The following is a 12,382-nucleotide window of genomic DNA, read 5'->3' on the forward strand; positions in this document are numbered from 1 at the left end:
GAAAAGTAAGAAAAGGACAGAATAATTTTAAGGGAGAAAACAAAATGGAGTGAACAATTTTCGACATAGAGAGAAGACAATAACTTATAAAGGGAAAGGGGAGGGAGAGAGTAACCTTCAAGGGGGGGGAAGGGGAATAGAGAGGAGGGATTTGTATAGAAGGGATGGTGAGTAATTTCAGCACAACTGGGGTAGTGAGTCACAGCGGTGAGTAATTTCAGCACGACCGGGTAGTGAGTCACAGCGGGGAGGAGTTGGTGGTGATTAAGCCTGAGGGATAAAGTTTTGGGGGGAATGGGTGGGGGGATGGATGGGGGGGAGGCAAGCAGGTGTAGTCTGATAAGAGTTGCCAAATATATCTAATCAACTTAATACTGACAAGGAGTTTTTTTTGTTTCTCCTCTCCTACTCTCTCTCTCTTCCTCTACAACTGGTCCTAACTTATTCTATTTTCTTTATTTTTTTTTGTTTCAGTATTCCTCATGTTTGTCTTCCACTTCCTCTCTCTATTCTCCATTTACACTTTATTCTCATTCTTCATTTTGTTTCTATCCTTCTCTCTCTTCTATCAATCTCTTCTCCACTCCTCTATTCTCTTTCTCTATTTGTTCCTATCCTTCACTCTCTATTCTCCACTCCTCTTTGTCTCTTATCATTCACTCTCTATTTTCATTCTTTATTTGTTTCTATCCTTCACTCTCTATTCTCAACTTCTCATTCTACACTCCTATCCTCCACTATCAACTCTCAATCCTCTATTTTCATTCCCCATTTTCTATTTAAGCAACACAACTCACAAAGCACAACCCACAAACACCACAACCGGAGCCATACTACTTTCCCTCTTACCCACAATCCCCCACGCTACCTTTCCACCAGTACTCACCTTCAGTAGTTTAGCATCTGACTCATTCATGGGAGGATAAATTCTGCCCTTCCCTCTCCCTAGGCACTTTGTCTTGTCCTCTTCTGTCACCTGGCAGAAGAAGCCCTTCCTCTTGTCATACCTGTGCAAGGGGGTGAAGGGAAGGCAAGCAAGGGAGAGAAGGAAGGAAAAGAGAAGAAGGGAAGGAAGGGAGCAAAAGGGAAGATAGGAGGCAAGGGAGAGTAAAAGGAAAGGAGAAAAGGGGACAAAAGGGAAGGAAGGGAAAGAAATAGAAGGGAAGGGAGAGAAAGGGATAGAAGGGAAGGGATTGAAAGGAATAGAAGGGAAGGGAGGGAAGGGAGTAGAAGGGAAGGGAAGGAAGGAAGCAGAAAGGAAGGGAGGGAAGGGAGCAGAAGAGAAGGGAGGGAAGGGAATAGTAAAGAAGGAATAGATACGAATTGAGGGGAGAAGGCAAGAGAAGATATGAAAGAGAAGGCATAGAAGGAACATGTTAAAGAGAGAAGAGAGAACAGAAGAGAAACAAACCATAAAAAGAATAGGAAAGAGAATAGAGAGAACATGAGATAAGAAATCAACAGGCAAGAAAAGATTGATGATACAAGAAAGAGGATATGAAAAGAAAGGACAAGAGGAGAAGGAAAACAAGAGAGACGTATATAAGGAAAGGGTAAGAAGGGAGAGATAAGAAGGGAGAGAGAAGAACATTAGAGAGAAAGTATGAAAGGAAAAGACAAGAAAGGAGAAACAAAAGAAATTATTATCAACTCGGGAAACACATTAATATAAAAACACATATATTCACTTCCAATGCATTTTACTCATCTCTTTTGTCACTATTTGCTCCTAAAAATCCCATTCATATACGCAAATCCTGCCACCTTAATCTCTCTCTGCCTAACTTCTTTCTAATGTAAATACCATTCAAAGCAAACATACAAAAACTGTAAAGAAAACTGAAAGAAAACTATAGACACAAAACATCCCCATGAACATCTTAAAATAATTCTCTACAACGATAAATTCATCCAACAAGAGCTAACCTAATATAACCTAACATGGGAGACGGAATAATCAATCTAGAAAAATCATGTGGATTGAGCATTTTGGAGGGAAACATATACAAGAACAAAAAAAATAACGGAAGCTGCAAGAAGTCATCAGGCCTACAAGTGGCAGTCCCCGTACAAAACACACCTACCTACTTCCACCAGCTATACACAACCATAAATTTTCTTAATCTTTTGAAGCAAAGGAACTTATTGCATGGCGCCAGATCATCTCACCTCAAGTCCTCAGTGTATAGAAAGGCTGGATGCCGAGGAAATGTTATGGAGTATTCAAGAGCAAAACTAACCTAATTAATAACCTACTGTACATAGCCAGATCAGCTCACCTCAAGTGCTCAGTGTAGTTATAAAAGGGCTGGATGCCAAGGAAACGCTGCAGATCATTCATGACATACACCGGGTCACTGCGCAGCTCCTCCCCGTCGATGAGGATGAGCTGAGAAGCGGGGAAGTGGTCAAGCCAACGCTCCAGATGCTTGGCATACATCCCTGGCACCAGACACCTGTGGGGAGGGGATTGGGGAGGGATTAGGGAGTGGGGAATGTAGTTTTGAGTGATTGTGTAAAGGAAGTAAGATGAGAGGGAAAGAAAATCTATAGATAGTGGTACTAGGAAATGTAAAGGAAGTAAGATGGGATGAAATGAAGGATAATGATTGAAAAAATAGAAAAACTGAACAGTAGAAAACAAAGAAAAGCAAGGAATGGCAGAAAATAAGGAAGAATAGCAGGATGGAAGTAACACATACACACACACTTATGCATTAAATGAAGGAATGATATAAAGACAGGACTAGGAAAATATAACTCAAATCACTAATACTATAACAATATATGTAGGTGAGGAGGACTTGGCACGCACACACACCAACTGAAGGAAACACATGAAGACAAGACCAAGTAAGTGTAGTTCAGAACCAAAACAAAGTAAATGAGGACTTCGTACACACGCACACACGCACACACACACACACACACACACACACACACATACACACACACACACACACACACACACACACACTAACCAATTGATGACTAACTCGTCCCTGAGACGCACATAAAGAGGGGCTCAGTAAACACACACACACACACACACACACACACACACACACACGCAAACATAAGCCAATCAATGACTAACTCGTTCCTGAGGTTTCTGAGAAGTACATAAAGGACTCCATAAACACACACACACATACACACACACACACACACACACACACACACACACACACACACACACACACACAATGTAAATATAAACCAATCAATGACTCACTTATTCCTGAGGCTCCTGAGTGCCCTGGGATCGCCATCACCTGCCGTTATCACCTGGTGGAAGGTGTACTGCAGGGCTGTGGGGTCGTTGTGAGCACGCATGTGGTGGTACCAGGAGTAGGCGCGCTTGCTTGGAGGAATGACTGTCACCACCTGTATGAGAGAGGAAGAGGGGATGAGTAAATTGATTGATTGATAATTTTTTTCATCTGAGGCAAGTAGACAGGCATGTTTATTCATCACCTGTACAAGCGAGAGGTTAAGAAATACTGTAAAGTGATGGAATAATAACCTTTCCTATCAGGGGGTATGTTTACTAACCACCTGTATGAAAGAGGGTAAGACTGTGTAAGGTGATGAATCAATAACCTTTCATCTCTGACAAATAAAGGGCAACATCCACTGAAATGCATCTTATTTCTGAATTTTCAAAGTTACAAAGTGATTACATTCCTGGTTCTGCTTTAAGAGTACAGAATATGCATTGATAAGCAAGAATCCAACCCAAATTATGTAAAAATATAAGAAATCAAGTGGAGGAACTCAAAATCTATTGTTATTCTAGATTCACAAAATTTAAACTTGCGTGTTTTTTTAACAACTAAAAAAAAAAAGTAAATAAATAAATAAATAAATAATATCTATCTACCATCTATATATCAGGCCATCATTCCTATATGGGATGACACACACACACACACACAGCCCACCAATGAGAAAAAATTAATAAAAATAAACAAATATATAACACTTAAAAATCTTGAGCCACTACACCCCCCTCACCCCCCTCAGCCTATCACCCTCTCTGCCCTATCCTCTACTCACCACCTACCACTACACCCCCCTCAGCCTATCACCCTCTCTGCCCTATCCTCTACTCACCACCTAACACCTGAAGAGTCAGAACCACATACACCATCAGCCTATCCATCCCCACCTCTGCCTGCCCCTCCACCCACCAGTCTGGAATGTGGCAGCAGGGCCTTCACACGCTGCGGCACCATCTCCCCCTCAAAGTAGGTGGCACTCTTCTCAAACAGGAACCTGCTGGAGGAGTTGGCCGGTACTGGGAAGAAATTCATGTACCTGGGAGGGAGAGTGGTGTGAGTGGGTGAGAGAAGACAGTAAGATGAGAAAGGCTAAGAGTAATGAAGTTATTTTTCTTTAGCTATTTTTTCATCATTACTATTCTTTTTATTTATTTATTTATTTATTTTTGTTGACTCCACCTACCATTTCTCTCTACAAGCAAAAAACAACCCACTTATCTATTCAACAGTTTATGGTCTTTCCTGCCACACAAAAGACATAACTGCATTTTTCCCTTCCCTTCATATCTGTCCTACAATTAATTTTCATATTCTTTCACAGCAAAACATTTCTGTACTCTGCCTCTTCCTTCTCCTCAACCACCTCCTCCTCCTCCTTCATTACAACAATTATTTCTCCTTCTCTGATAACAAAACATACCAATACTTTTCTTTTCTTCCACCTCCTCCTTCTCCTAATTAATTCCCTTTTAGTAGTTCTTAATGTTCAACTTCGTTTATTCTTTTTATCTACCCTTTAACTACAACTATTATTATCCTTCTCCATAACAAAACACATCAATATTCTTATTTTTCCTCCTCTTACTTCCTTTCCAGCATCTTTACAGTCAGTTCCCTTATTCTTTTGGTTCAACATTTTTTCTTACTCTAATTATAACAACTTTTCTTCTCCTTCAACACAAAACACATCAATATTCTTACTTTTTCTCCTCTTACTTCTCCAGCATCTTATCTGTCACTTTCCTTATTCTTTTGGTTCAACATTATTTCTTACCCTACAACTATTTATTTCTTCTCCAATATAACAAATCATACTACTCTTCCTCCTGCTCCTTCTCCAGCACCTTACCAGTCAATCCCCTTGTAGTAATTCTTGCCATTGAAGAACTGCACCTCCTCAAAAGTGTCAGCAGAAGGGTAGTTGGCCACAATGGCAGGGTGCATGGCCAGGAAGGTGTACAGGGCTGTGGTGCCGGTCTTCTGTGGGCCAATCACCAGGAACTTAGGCAGCTGCTCACATGACTTCTCCTTAGCCCAGATCTGCATGTGGCGCCGGTCTGCACAGGGGTACTGGCAGGGGTGAGGAAAGAGGGATGGTTAGTAAAAGATGTGCTTGTATACCTGTTCTATTTTATCTCTCTTATTCGTTCAAACTAGTATATTCATCTTCCCCACTTCCCACTCACCCCCCAGACTGGATCCCTCTCATTGGGGAAGAGGTGGAAGTACTTCTCGCCCAGCTGCAGGGGAGGCACCGTGCGCAGGCTGAGATTCGTCCAGCACTTGATAAACTTGATGACTGACTCGAAGGTGTACAGAGCAAGGCGGTCATTGCCATAGTTACTCAGGTGCGTCATGAAGATACTGATCTGAGAGGGGTAGACAGGTAAGTATGAGGGCAGGATAGGGGAAAAACTGGTTGGTATTACTAGTTACAAAGAGGTATGTGTACAAAAACAGGTGATACTTTAAGTTCTATGACAGTATGTGTAAAAAAACTGGGTGATTTTATGACAGACTGGGGTAAGAGTGAGTGTTGCCAAGGTAGAATGTAAGTGGTTTTTTCATGAAGTGAGAGAATGGTGGAAATTGTGAAAATGAAGGAGACTGTTTTAAAGAAGCAACAGAGATATGTACACTATAAAGGAAGAGATGACAGAGATATGCAGAGGAAGGGAAGACAAAAAATTATCCCACACCTCCAATATATATCAGTAGAAGTTATTAATGCCAAAAATAACCACAACAATGAAGAAAATGACATAACAATACAAAGACAGGACAAGACAAACTTAATTTAATCCTGTAAAAATACAATTAGATATAAACACACACACACACACACACACACACACACACACACACACACACACACACACCAATATTAATAAACACTTAGCTCTCTCACCACAACTATTTCAAAGGCCACAGAGATGATAAGCCAAGTATTTTCCAGTTAATAACATAGAAATCTTATTAATTTGTCAGTAGAACCATAAAAACACCCTTAAAAACTCACACAACTTCAAGTAGAGCCTTTAGAAAGTAGTGTAGGTACAGCATAGGAGTGTTTCAGAATTGGTCTATACTTACAGGGTTGTACACAATGCTGAGGAACAGCTCCCCCCCATGTATGCTAGAGTCCAGAGTCTGACGTCCCCCTGGGTACTTGTCAATGAAGACTGTGTGTGTGAAGAGGCCACATGTCTGTCTCGGCAACACCTGGTGGAAGCAGGAACAGGTGAGGGGAAAGCATTTACTCTCTCAGGATAACATACCAGGTTCTGATGATGTTTTTTTCCTCTTGCTATAGAATCCTTATTAACTTTTCACTGCAATAAGTAACAATTCACAGCACTAAAAGTAATGTATGGACTTAAAAAAAATAAATAAATAGATTTTGCAATTTCCAGTCAGTTCAATCTTTGCATGTGTCTGTTGAACAAGAATGTCTCAGAGTGACTAGTGATTAAGGAAAGATGTACAGCAAGGGGTTAAATAATTACTTGAATCATGAAAACACCCTTGAAAAATAAACACACACACACACACACACAAAGTCAACATCTAGAAATACCAAAACCCCCACACACACATCTATACCTACAGAATGTTCTCTCTCTCTCTCTCTCTCTCTCTCTCTCTCTCTCTCTCTCTCTCTCTCTCTCTCTCTCTCTCTCTCTCTCTCACACACACACACACACACACACACAGACACACACACACACAAAAAAAAAAAAAAAATTGACACATAACTACATCCACAAAACACCCAACCATACACACATCTACATCCATAAATACCACACACACACACACACACACACACACACACACACACACACACACACACACACACACACACACACACACCATAATATTGCGGTGAATGAAGCCCCGTCTGAGCCGAGCCGGGTAAAGATGTGGGTATTCCTCAGAGGATGTCACCCGCACGTTCCAGACCTTCTTCCAGGCGTCATAGAGCGGCTCGTGCACAGGATACACGCCGGAGTGGTGCGGGGCGATGCTGTAACCTGGGGGGTGATGGGAGGTGAGAGGGTGTACATGATGGGAGGTGAAGGGAGGTACACAATGGATGGAGGAATGAGAAAGTGAAGGGAAGAGATGGTGGAAATGTGATACTTAATGTGCAATGCATGTATGAGTTTGTTCCTTACAGCCAACCATGCACTGAATGTTTATACACCAGAAACAGAAGGAGATTCAATTTTTCTATCGGCATTTTTTTGCACAATGTTTATACACTAGAAACAGAAGCAGATTCAATTTTTCTATCCATATTTTTTTCAGTACGTAGAAACGAAAGATATCTCACACATTTTCAGTATTTCCCGATGATTCTTTGACATCTCTATTCATGTATGTGACTTCTGCATTCATAAATTCAGAGAGTGAACAAAATTATATTACTGGAAGAGGAGATGACAGAGCTAAAATATATATCAAGTGAAGGAAAACCTCATGAAATACTGATATATAGGCAAGAATATACATGTAATTCAGGTCCTGTATACTTCACACACACACACACACACACACACCTGAGTCAGTAGGAATGTTGTGTGCAAGGGCGAACTGCTTGTTGAGTTGCATCTGGTGTTCCAGCTTCTCCTGAGTGAGTGTGTGAGGCTGAGTGTGCCCCCACATGTGTCCGAACCACCAGAACTCATCCACATGCTCTGCGGTGGAAGATAGTGATGATGATGATGATGATAATTAGAGAGAGAGAGAGAGAGAGAGAGAGAGAGAGAGAGAGAGAGAGAGAGAGAGAGAGAGAGAGAGAGAGAGAGAGAGAGAGAGAGAGAGAGAGAGAGAGAGAGAGAGAGAGAGAGAGAGAATCAGCATAAACATTTTCAATTCTGCCCATAACTTAAAGTTGCATAATTATCTTAGCCATTCTTTGTTGATTTTAACTCTAGGAATGAATGGACAATAGCATCACTCTTATTTCTACCACCACTATTCTTATTATAATTACTACCACTACCAATACTACTACTACTACTACTACTACTACTACTACTGTCACTACACTCACCCAGCAGCATCCTGTCCCCAGCATTTTCCTCTGGGTAGCCATTCTGGTAATACTTCCCACTGAAGCCCAGGTTGAACCGCCACTCTGGCACCAACTCCCGCAGGCGCCACTGTGAATCCAGCAGGGCCTGGTGGTGGGTAGTGGTGAGAGGGGGAGAAGGATGATAACAGTAATAATAATGATACTACAGATGATATATAGTTCACAAATGAGTTGATTATCTAAGATCCACTCATAAATATACAGCAAAAAACTGTAAATTTTAAAAAATTTACTTTTGATCAACAATACAATAGTTTTTCATATCAAGCATTTTATATTTCTTTCTGGTAATTTACAAAAGAATTATCTTCATAAATAAGGATTTTGCAATAGTGAATCATGAAAGAAAGACAGAATCATATCTTAACTACAAAAATTAATAGATAAAATGTTTGTACATCAAGATTAGGCCACAATATTCATGAAGGTATACATAAATTAACAAAATACACAAAAATATACACCTATGTATACACACACACACACACACCTTCACATCATCAGTAGTCATGCGTACGCCCTTCTTGGCCACAAAGATGTCGTCAATGTCCACCAGGATGTAGCGCTCCAGGGACAGGGAGATGCGGCCCAGGCTGAGGTATGACACGGCATCCAGGAACAACAGCCGGTGCAGCCAGAAGTCCAGGTTCCCGCCAAATAGCACCCTGGAGATACCGTCGTAGTCACCCTTGTCCTGTTATGGTGAAGAAATGTGAGGTGAGGTAAGAAAGATGTGTTGATGTGAGGGTGTATTTTGTTTTCTCTCACTCTTTCCTCTTCTGTTTTGTTTCATTTTTTTTTCTGAGTGATTCTAGTCAAGGGAAACTGGAATAAATGTGTGTTGAGGTATTTCTTCTTCTCTCTCTCCCTCTCTCTCTTTATTTTTAAAAAGGTTCTGGCCAAGGAAACTGGGAAAATGTAAGTGTTGAGGTATCTCTCTCTCTCTCTCTCTCTCTCTCTCTCTCTCTCTCTCATTGTTGTTTCTAGGTTTCTGGCCAAGGGAAATAACTTAAATAAATATGAGCAGTATCGAGTTATTTCTCTCTCTCTCTCTCTATTGTTGTTTTTAGAAAGGATTCTGGCCAAGGGAAACCAATAAAAACCGATAAAATAAAAAAAGATAAAACCGAATAACAAATAAATAAAGCTACTAGATAGATTTGAACAAGTGAGATAGTGGTGGTGAAAAAACACAGGAAACACAGGAGGGCTTTATTTCTCTAGCATTTCGACAACACTCTCTAAGGAAGGTGGTTGTCGAAACATTAGAGATATAAATCCCTCCGCTATATCTTGTGTTTCATCACCACTCAAAGGTGCCCGACTCTAAAGCCTGAAGGAGTTGGGTAATGAGGGGGTAATAAAAGTCAACAAAAGGAAAGGATAATTGCGGAAAAACACAAAAGTACATGGATATCAGTAAACTTATTCCTTATTTATTTTCACTTTTTAATAGTCTACATCAACAAGCTCAATCTAACTTCTTTATATTTAATTTTTTTTAGCAGTCTATCAATTTCCTGTTTTACTGCCTACTGTCTCATTCTCTCTCCTTATCTTCCTTGGTCTAATCAATCTTTTTATCACTCTATCTCAATCAGTCTTCCATAACCTTGTCACCATTCTCTCTATTTCTTACTCCTTTCTTCCATTCTATTCTTCCCTCTATTTTTTCTCTTTTTCTCCTTTCCTCTTCTATTTTTCCTCCTTTCTCCATACTGTCTGGTGCTTTCCTCCCCTTTCCTCTCTCTCTCTCTCTCTCTCTCTCTCTCTCTCTCTCTCTCTCTCTATCAGTCTTCCTCTCTTTGTCACTCTCTAACTTATTTCAACTTTTCTATCACATATCCTGTCATCATTTTCTCCTCCTGTTCCTCCTTTTTTTCCTCTTTCTCTATCTTTCCCTCTATAATGCCAGGCACTTTGTCATTCTCTCTCATCAATCATTCTCTCCTTATCACTCTAACTCAATTACACTCATCCATCATATATTCTGTCCATTTTCTCTCTTTTTTTCCTCTTTCTTCTCTTTTCTATATCCCTCTATATTGCCAGTCTCTGTCTGTCTGTCTGTCTGTCTGTCTCTGTCTCTCTCTCTCTCTCTCTCTCTCTCTCTCTCTCTCTCTCTCTCTCTCACCAGGATGGACAGAATGAGGCGCTCCTCTGAAAAGTGGGGCAGGCTGGGGGCAGCCCACTCAAGGGGTGTGTAGGTGGTGTCGGCTGGGGTGAAGACAGTCCAATCAGTGCCGGGCAGCTCCTCCTGCAGTGTGCCGCCCGCCCTGGTGAGCCGCAGCACTGGGTTGTCACTATTCAGGCTCACATTCTGCAAGATGGTGAGTGCTGGTAAGGGTCTGGACACTATTGCCATCACCATTTTTTCCCACAATCACATAATTTATCATGATACCAGTTTCTTTAAGCCTTTAACTACCATATGCAATTGACAGCATTATAGATACAGCAAAATGAAATGTTGATGAGCACCTACAAGAAAATATATTAAAGAATGTCTGATTTCTACCTGGTACAATGCTTAAAAATGGCTGAGGAACACTAAGTAATGTCTTAGTGGTTTATAGTAAAGGAAATAAATGACATACAACAATGAAAGGATTAGTGCTGTACCTATAATAGAGAAAATGAACCTCATATTCTTTATTCTCTGCCTGTTCAAATACTTCTTTTCTAAAGGATCATCAGTAAAGGACAACCATAGGAGTCAACAGATCAAACAAGGTAGGGACAAGGCACCTAATGTAAACACTGCCACAAGAGAGAGAAAACCTGCAAGAGAAGAGATAACTAGAAGGAAATCTGTCAAAATCTCCCCACACACACACACATGCACACAAGAAAAATAGAGAATAAAAAAATATAAAAAACACTACCCCCCCCCACACACACACACACACATGCAAGAACAATTGAACAAGAGAAAAATAAGAAGCAAAAAGAAGATTAAAAGAATATTACCCGTATCCACGCACACACAAGAAATTAGAGAGAGAAGAGAAAAAGAACACTATTACACACACACACACACACACAGAAAAAATAGTGAGGATAAGAACAACAACACTATTCAGCATCCACACACAGCACCACCCACTTCAAGGCTGTGACTGGAGTAGATGAAGAGAGAAAAACCCAACACACAAATACACACACATACACAAATAAAAGGAACAGTGAAAATAACAATGAAAAAAAAAATAATAATAATAATTAATTACACAGAGAAAAACCCCACACACACACACACACACACACACACACACACACACACACAAATAAAAAAATAACAACAACAACAATAAAATGAAAACAACAACAACAAACATTAATCCACCGACAAAAAATGACAACAAACACCATTCCAGCACCCACCTCAAGGCCGAGATTGGAGTGTACATAGAGAGGAAACCCCCTTAGCTTCGCCCCAACCTGCGTCTCCTCCCTCGCTGGCATGAACCCCACAAGCCCCACGCCATAGTCCCTGAGGTACTTGTCTAGCAGCTCTCGATTCCAGGGGTCAATTTGTAGGTAGCGCTCAAAGTTCTCAAACACCACCACTCCGTACTTCCCCTTGGACAGGTTGGTGAGGCCTGGCAGTGACTTCCCCAGCACCTCCATCTTGTACCTGTGTTGTGGTTTGGATAGGTGAGGAAGATAGTGGTAATAGTTGTAGGTGTTTTTAAGTAAAGGGTGAAAGTTATAGATAAAGGAGGAGAGTAAAGGGGTAATATTGACAAAAGTAAGTATTGAAGAAGAAGAAGAAGAAGAAGAAGAAGAAGAAGAAGAAGAAGAAGAAGAAGAAGAAGAAGAAGAAGAAGAAGAAGAAGGAGGAGGAGATCAGCAATAACAATAACAACAACAAATGGTTTCTTGATGAGTAAACATACCATATAAAAATAAAATAAAATAGAATCAACCACAATGAACAAGAAAAATAAAAGTACTCCAAATAATAATAATAATAATAATAATAATAATAATAATA

General features: G+C 40.4%; 1 protein-coding gene across 7 annotated transcripts in view; it reads right to left on the reverse strand.

Moving 5' to 3' along the window:
• LOC135113618 (bifunctional heparan sulfate N-deacetylase/N-sulfotransferase-like) overlaps window positions 1-12,382 on the reverse strand; it is a 76,744-nt gene that overhangs the window by 54,625 nt on the left and 9,737 nt on the right. For all 7 annotated transcript variants that reach the window (XM_064028995.1, XM_064028990.1, XM_064028992.1 and 4 more), the window contains exons 4-16: window positions 11,770-12,022; window positions 10,520-10,705; window positions 8,876-9,079; window positions 8,344-8,470; window positions 7,847-7,984; window positions 7,158-7,318; window positions 6,378-6,506; window positions 5,471-5,653; window positions 5,134-5,354; window positions 4,194-4,320; window positions 3,236-3,387; window positions 2,280-2,456; window positions 887-1,007 (exon numbers count right to left, since the gene is read on the reverse strand). In XM_064028995.1, the coding sequence (XP_063885065.1) occupies window positions 887-1,007; window positions 2,280-2,456; window positions 3,236-3,387; window positions 4,194-4,320; window positions 5,134-5,354; window positions 5,471-5,653; window positions 6,378-6,506; window positions 7,158-7,318; window positions 7,847-7,984; window positions 8,344-8,470; window positions 8,876-9,079; window positions 10,520-10,705; window positions 11,770-12,022 (2,179 nt within the window). The remainder of the gene's footprint in view (window positions 1-886; window positions 1,008-2,279; window positions 2,457-3,235; window positions 3,388-4,193; window positions 4,321-5,133; window positions 5,355-5,470; window positions 5,654-6,377; window positions 6,507-7,157; window positions 7,319-7,846; window positions 7,985-8,343; window positions 8,471-8,875; window positions 9,080-10,519; window positions 10,706-11,769; window positions 12,023-12,382) is intronic.

Source organism: Scylla paramamosain, chromosome 26 (genome assembly GCF_035594125.1).
Source record: "Scylla paramamosain isolate STU-SP2022 chromosome 26, ASM3559412v1, whole genome shotgun sequence".
Classification (NCBI taxonomy): domain Eukaryota; kingdom Metazoa; phylum Arthropoda; class Malacostraca; order Decapoda; family Portunidae; genus Scylla; species Scylla paramamosain.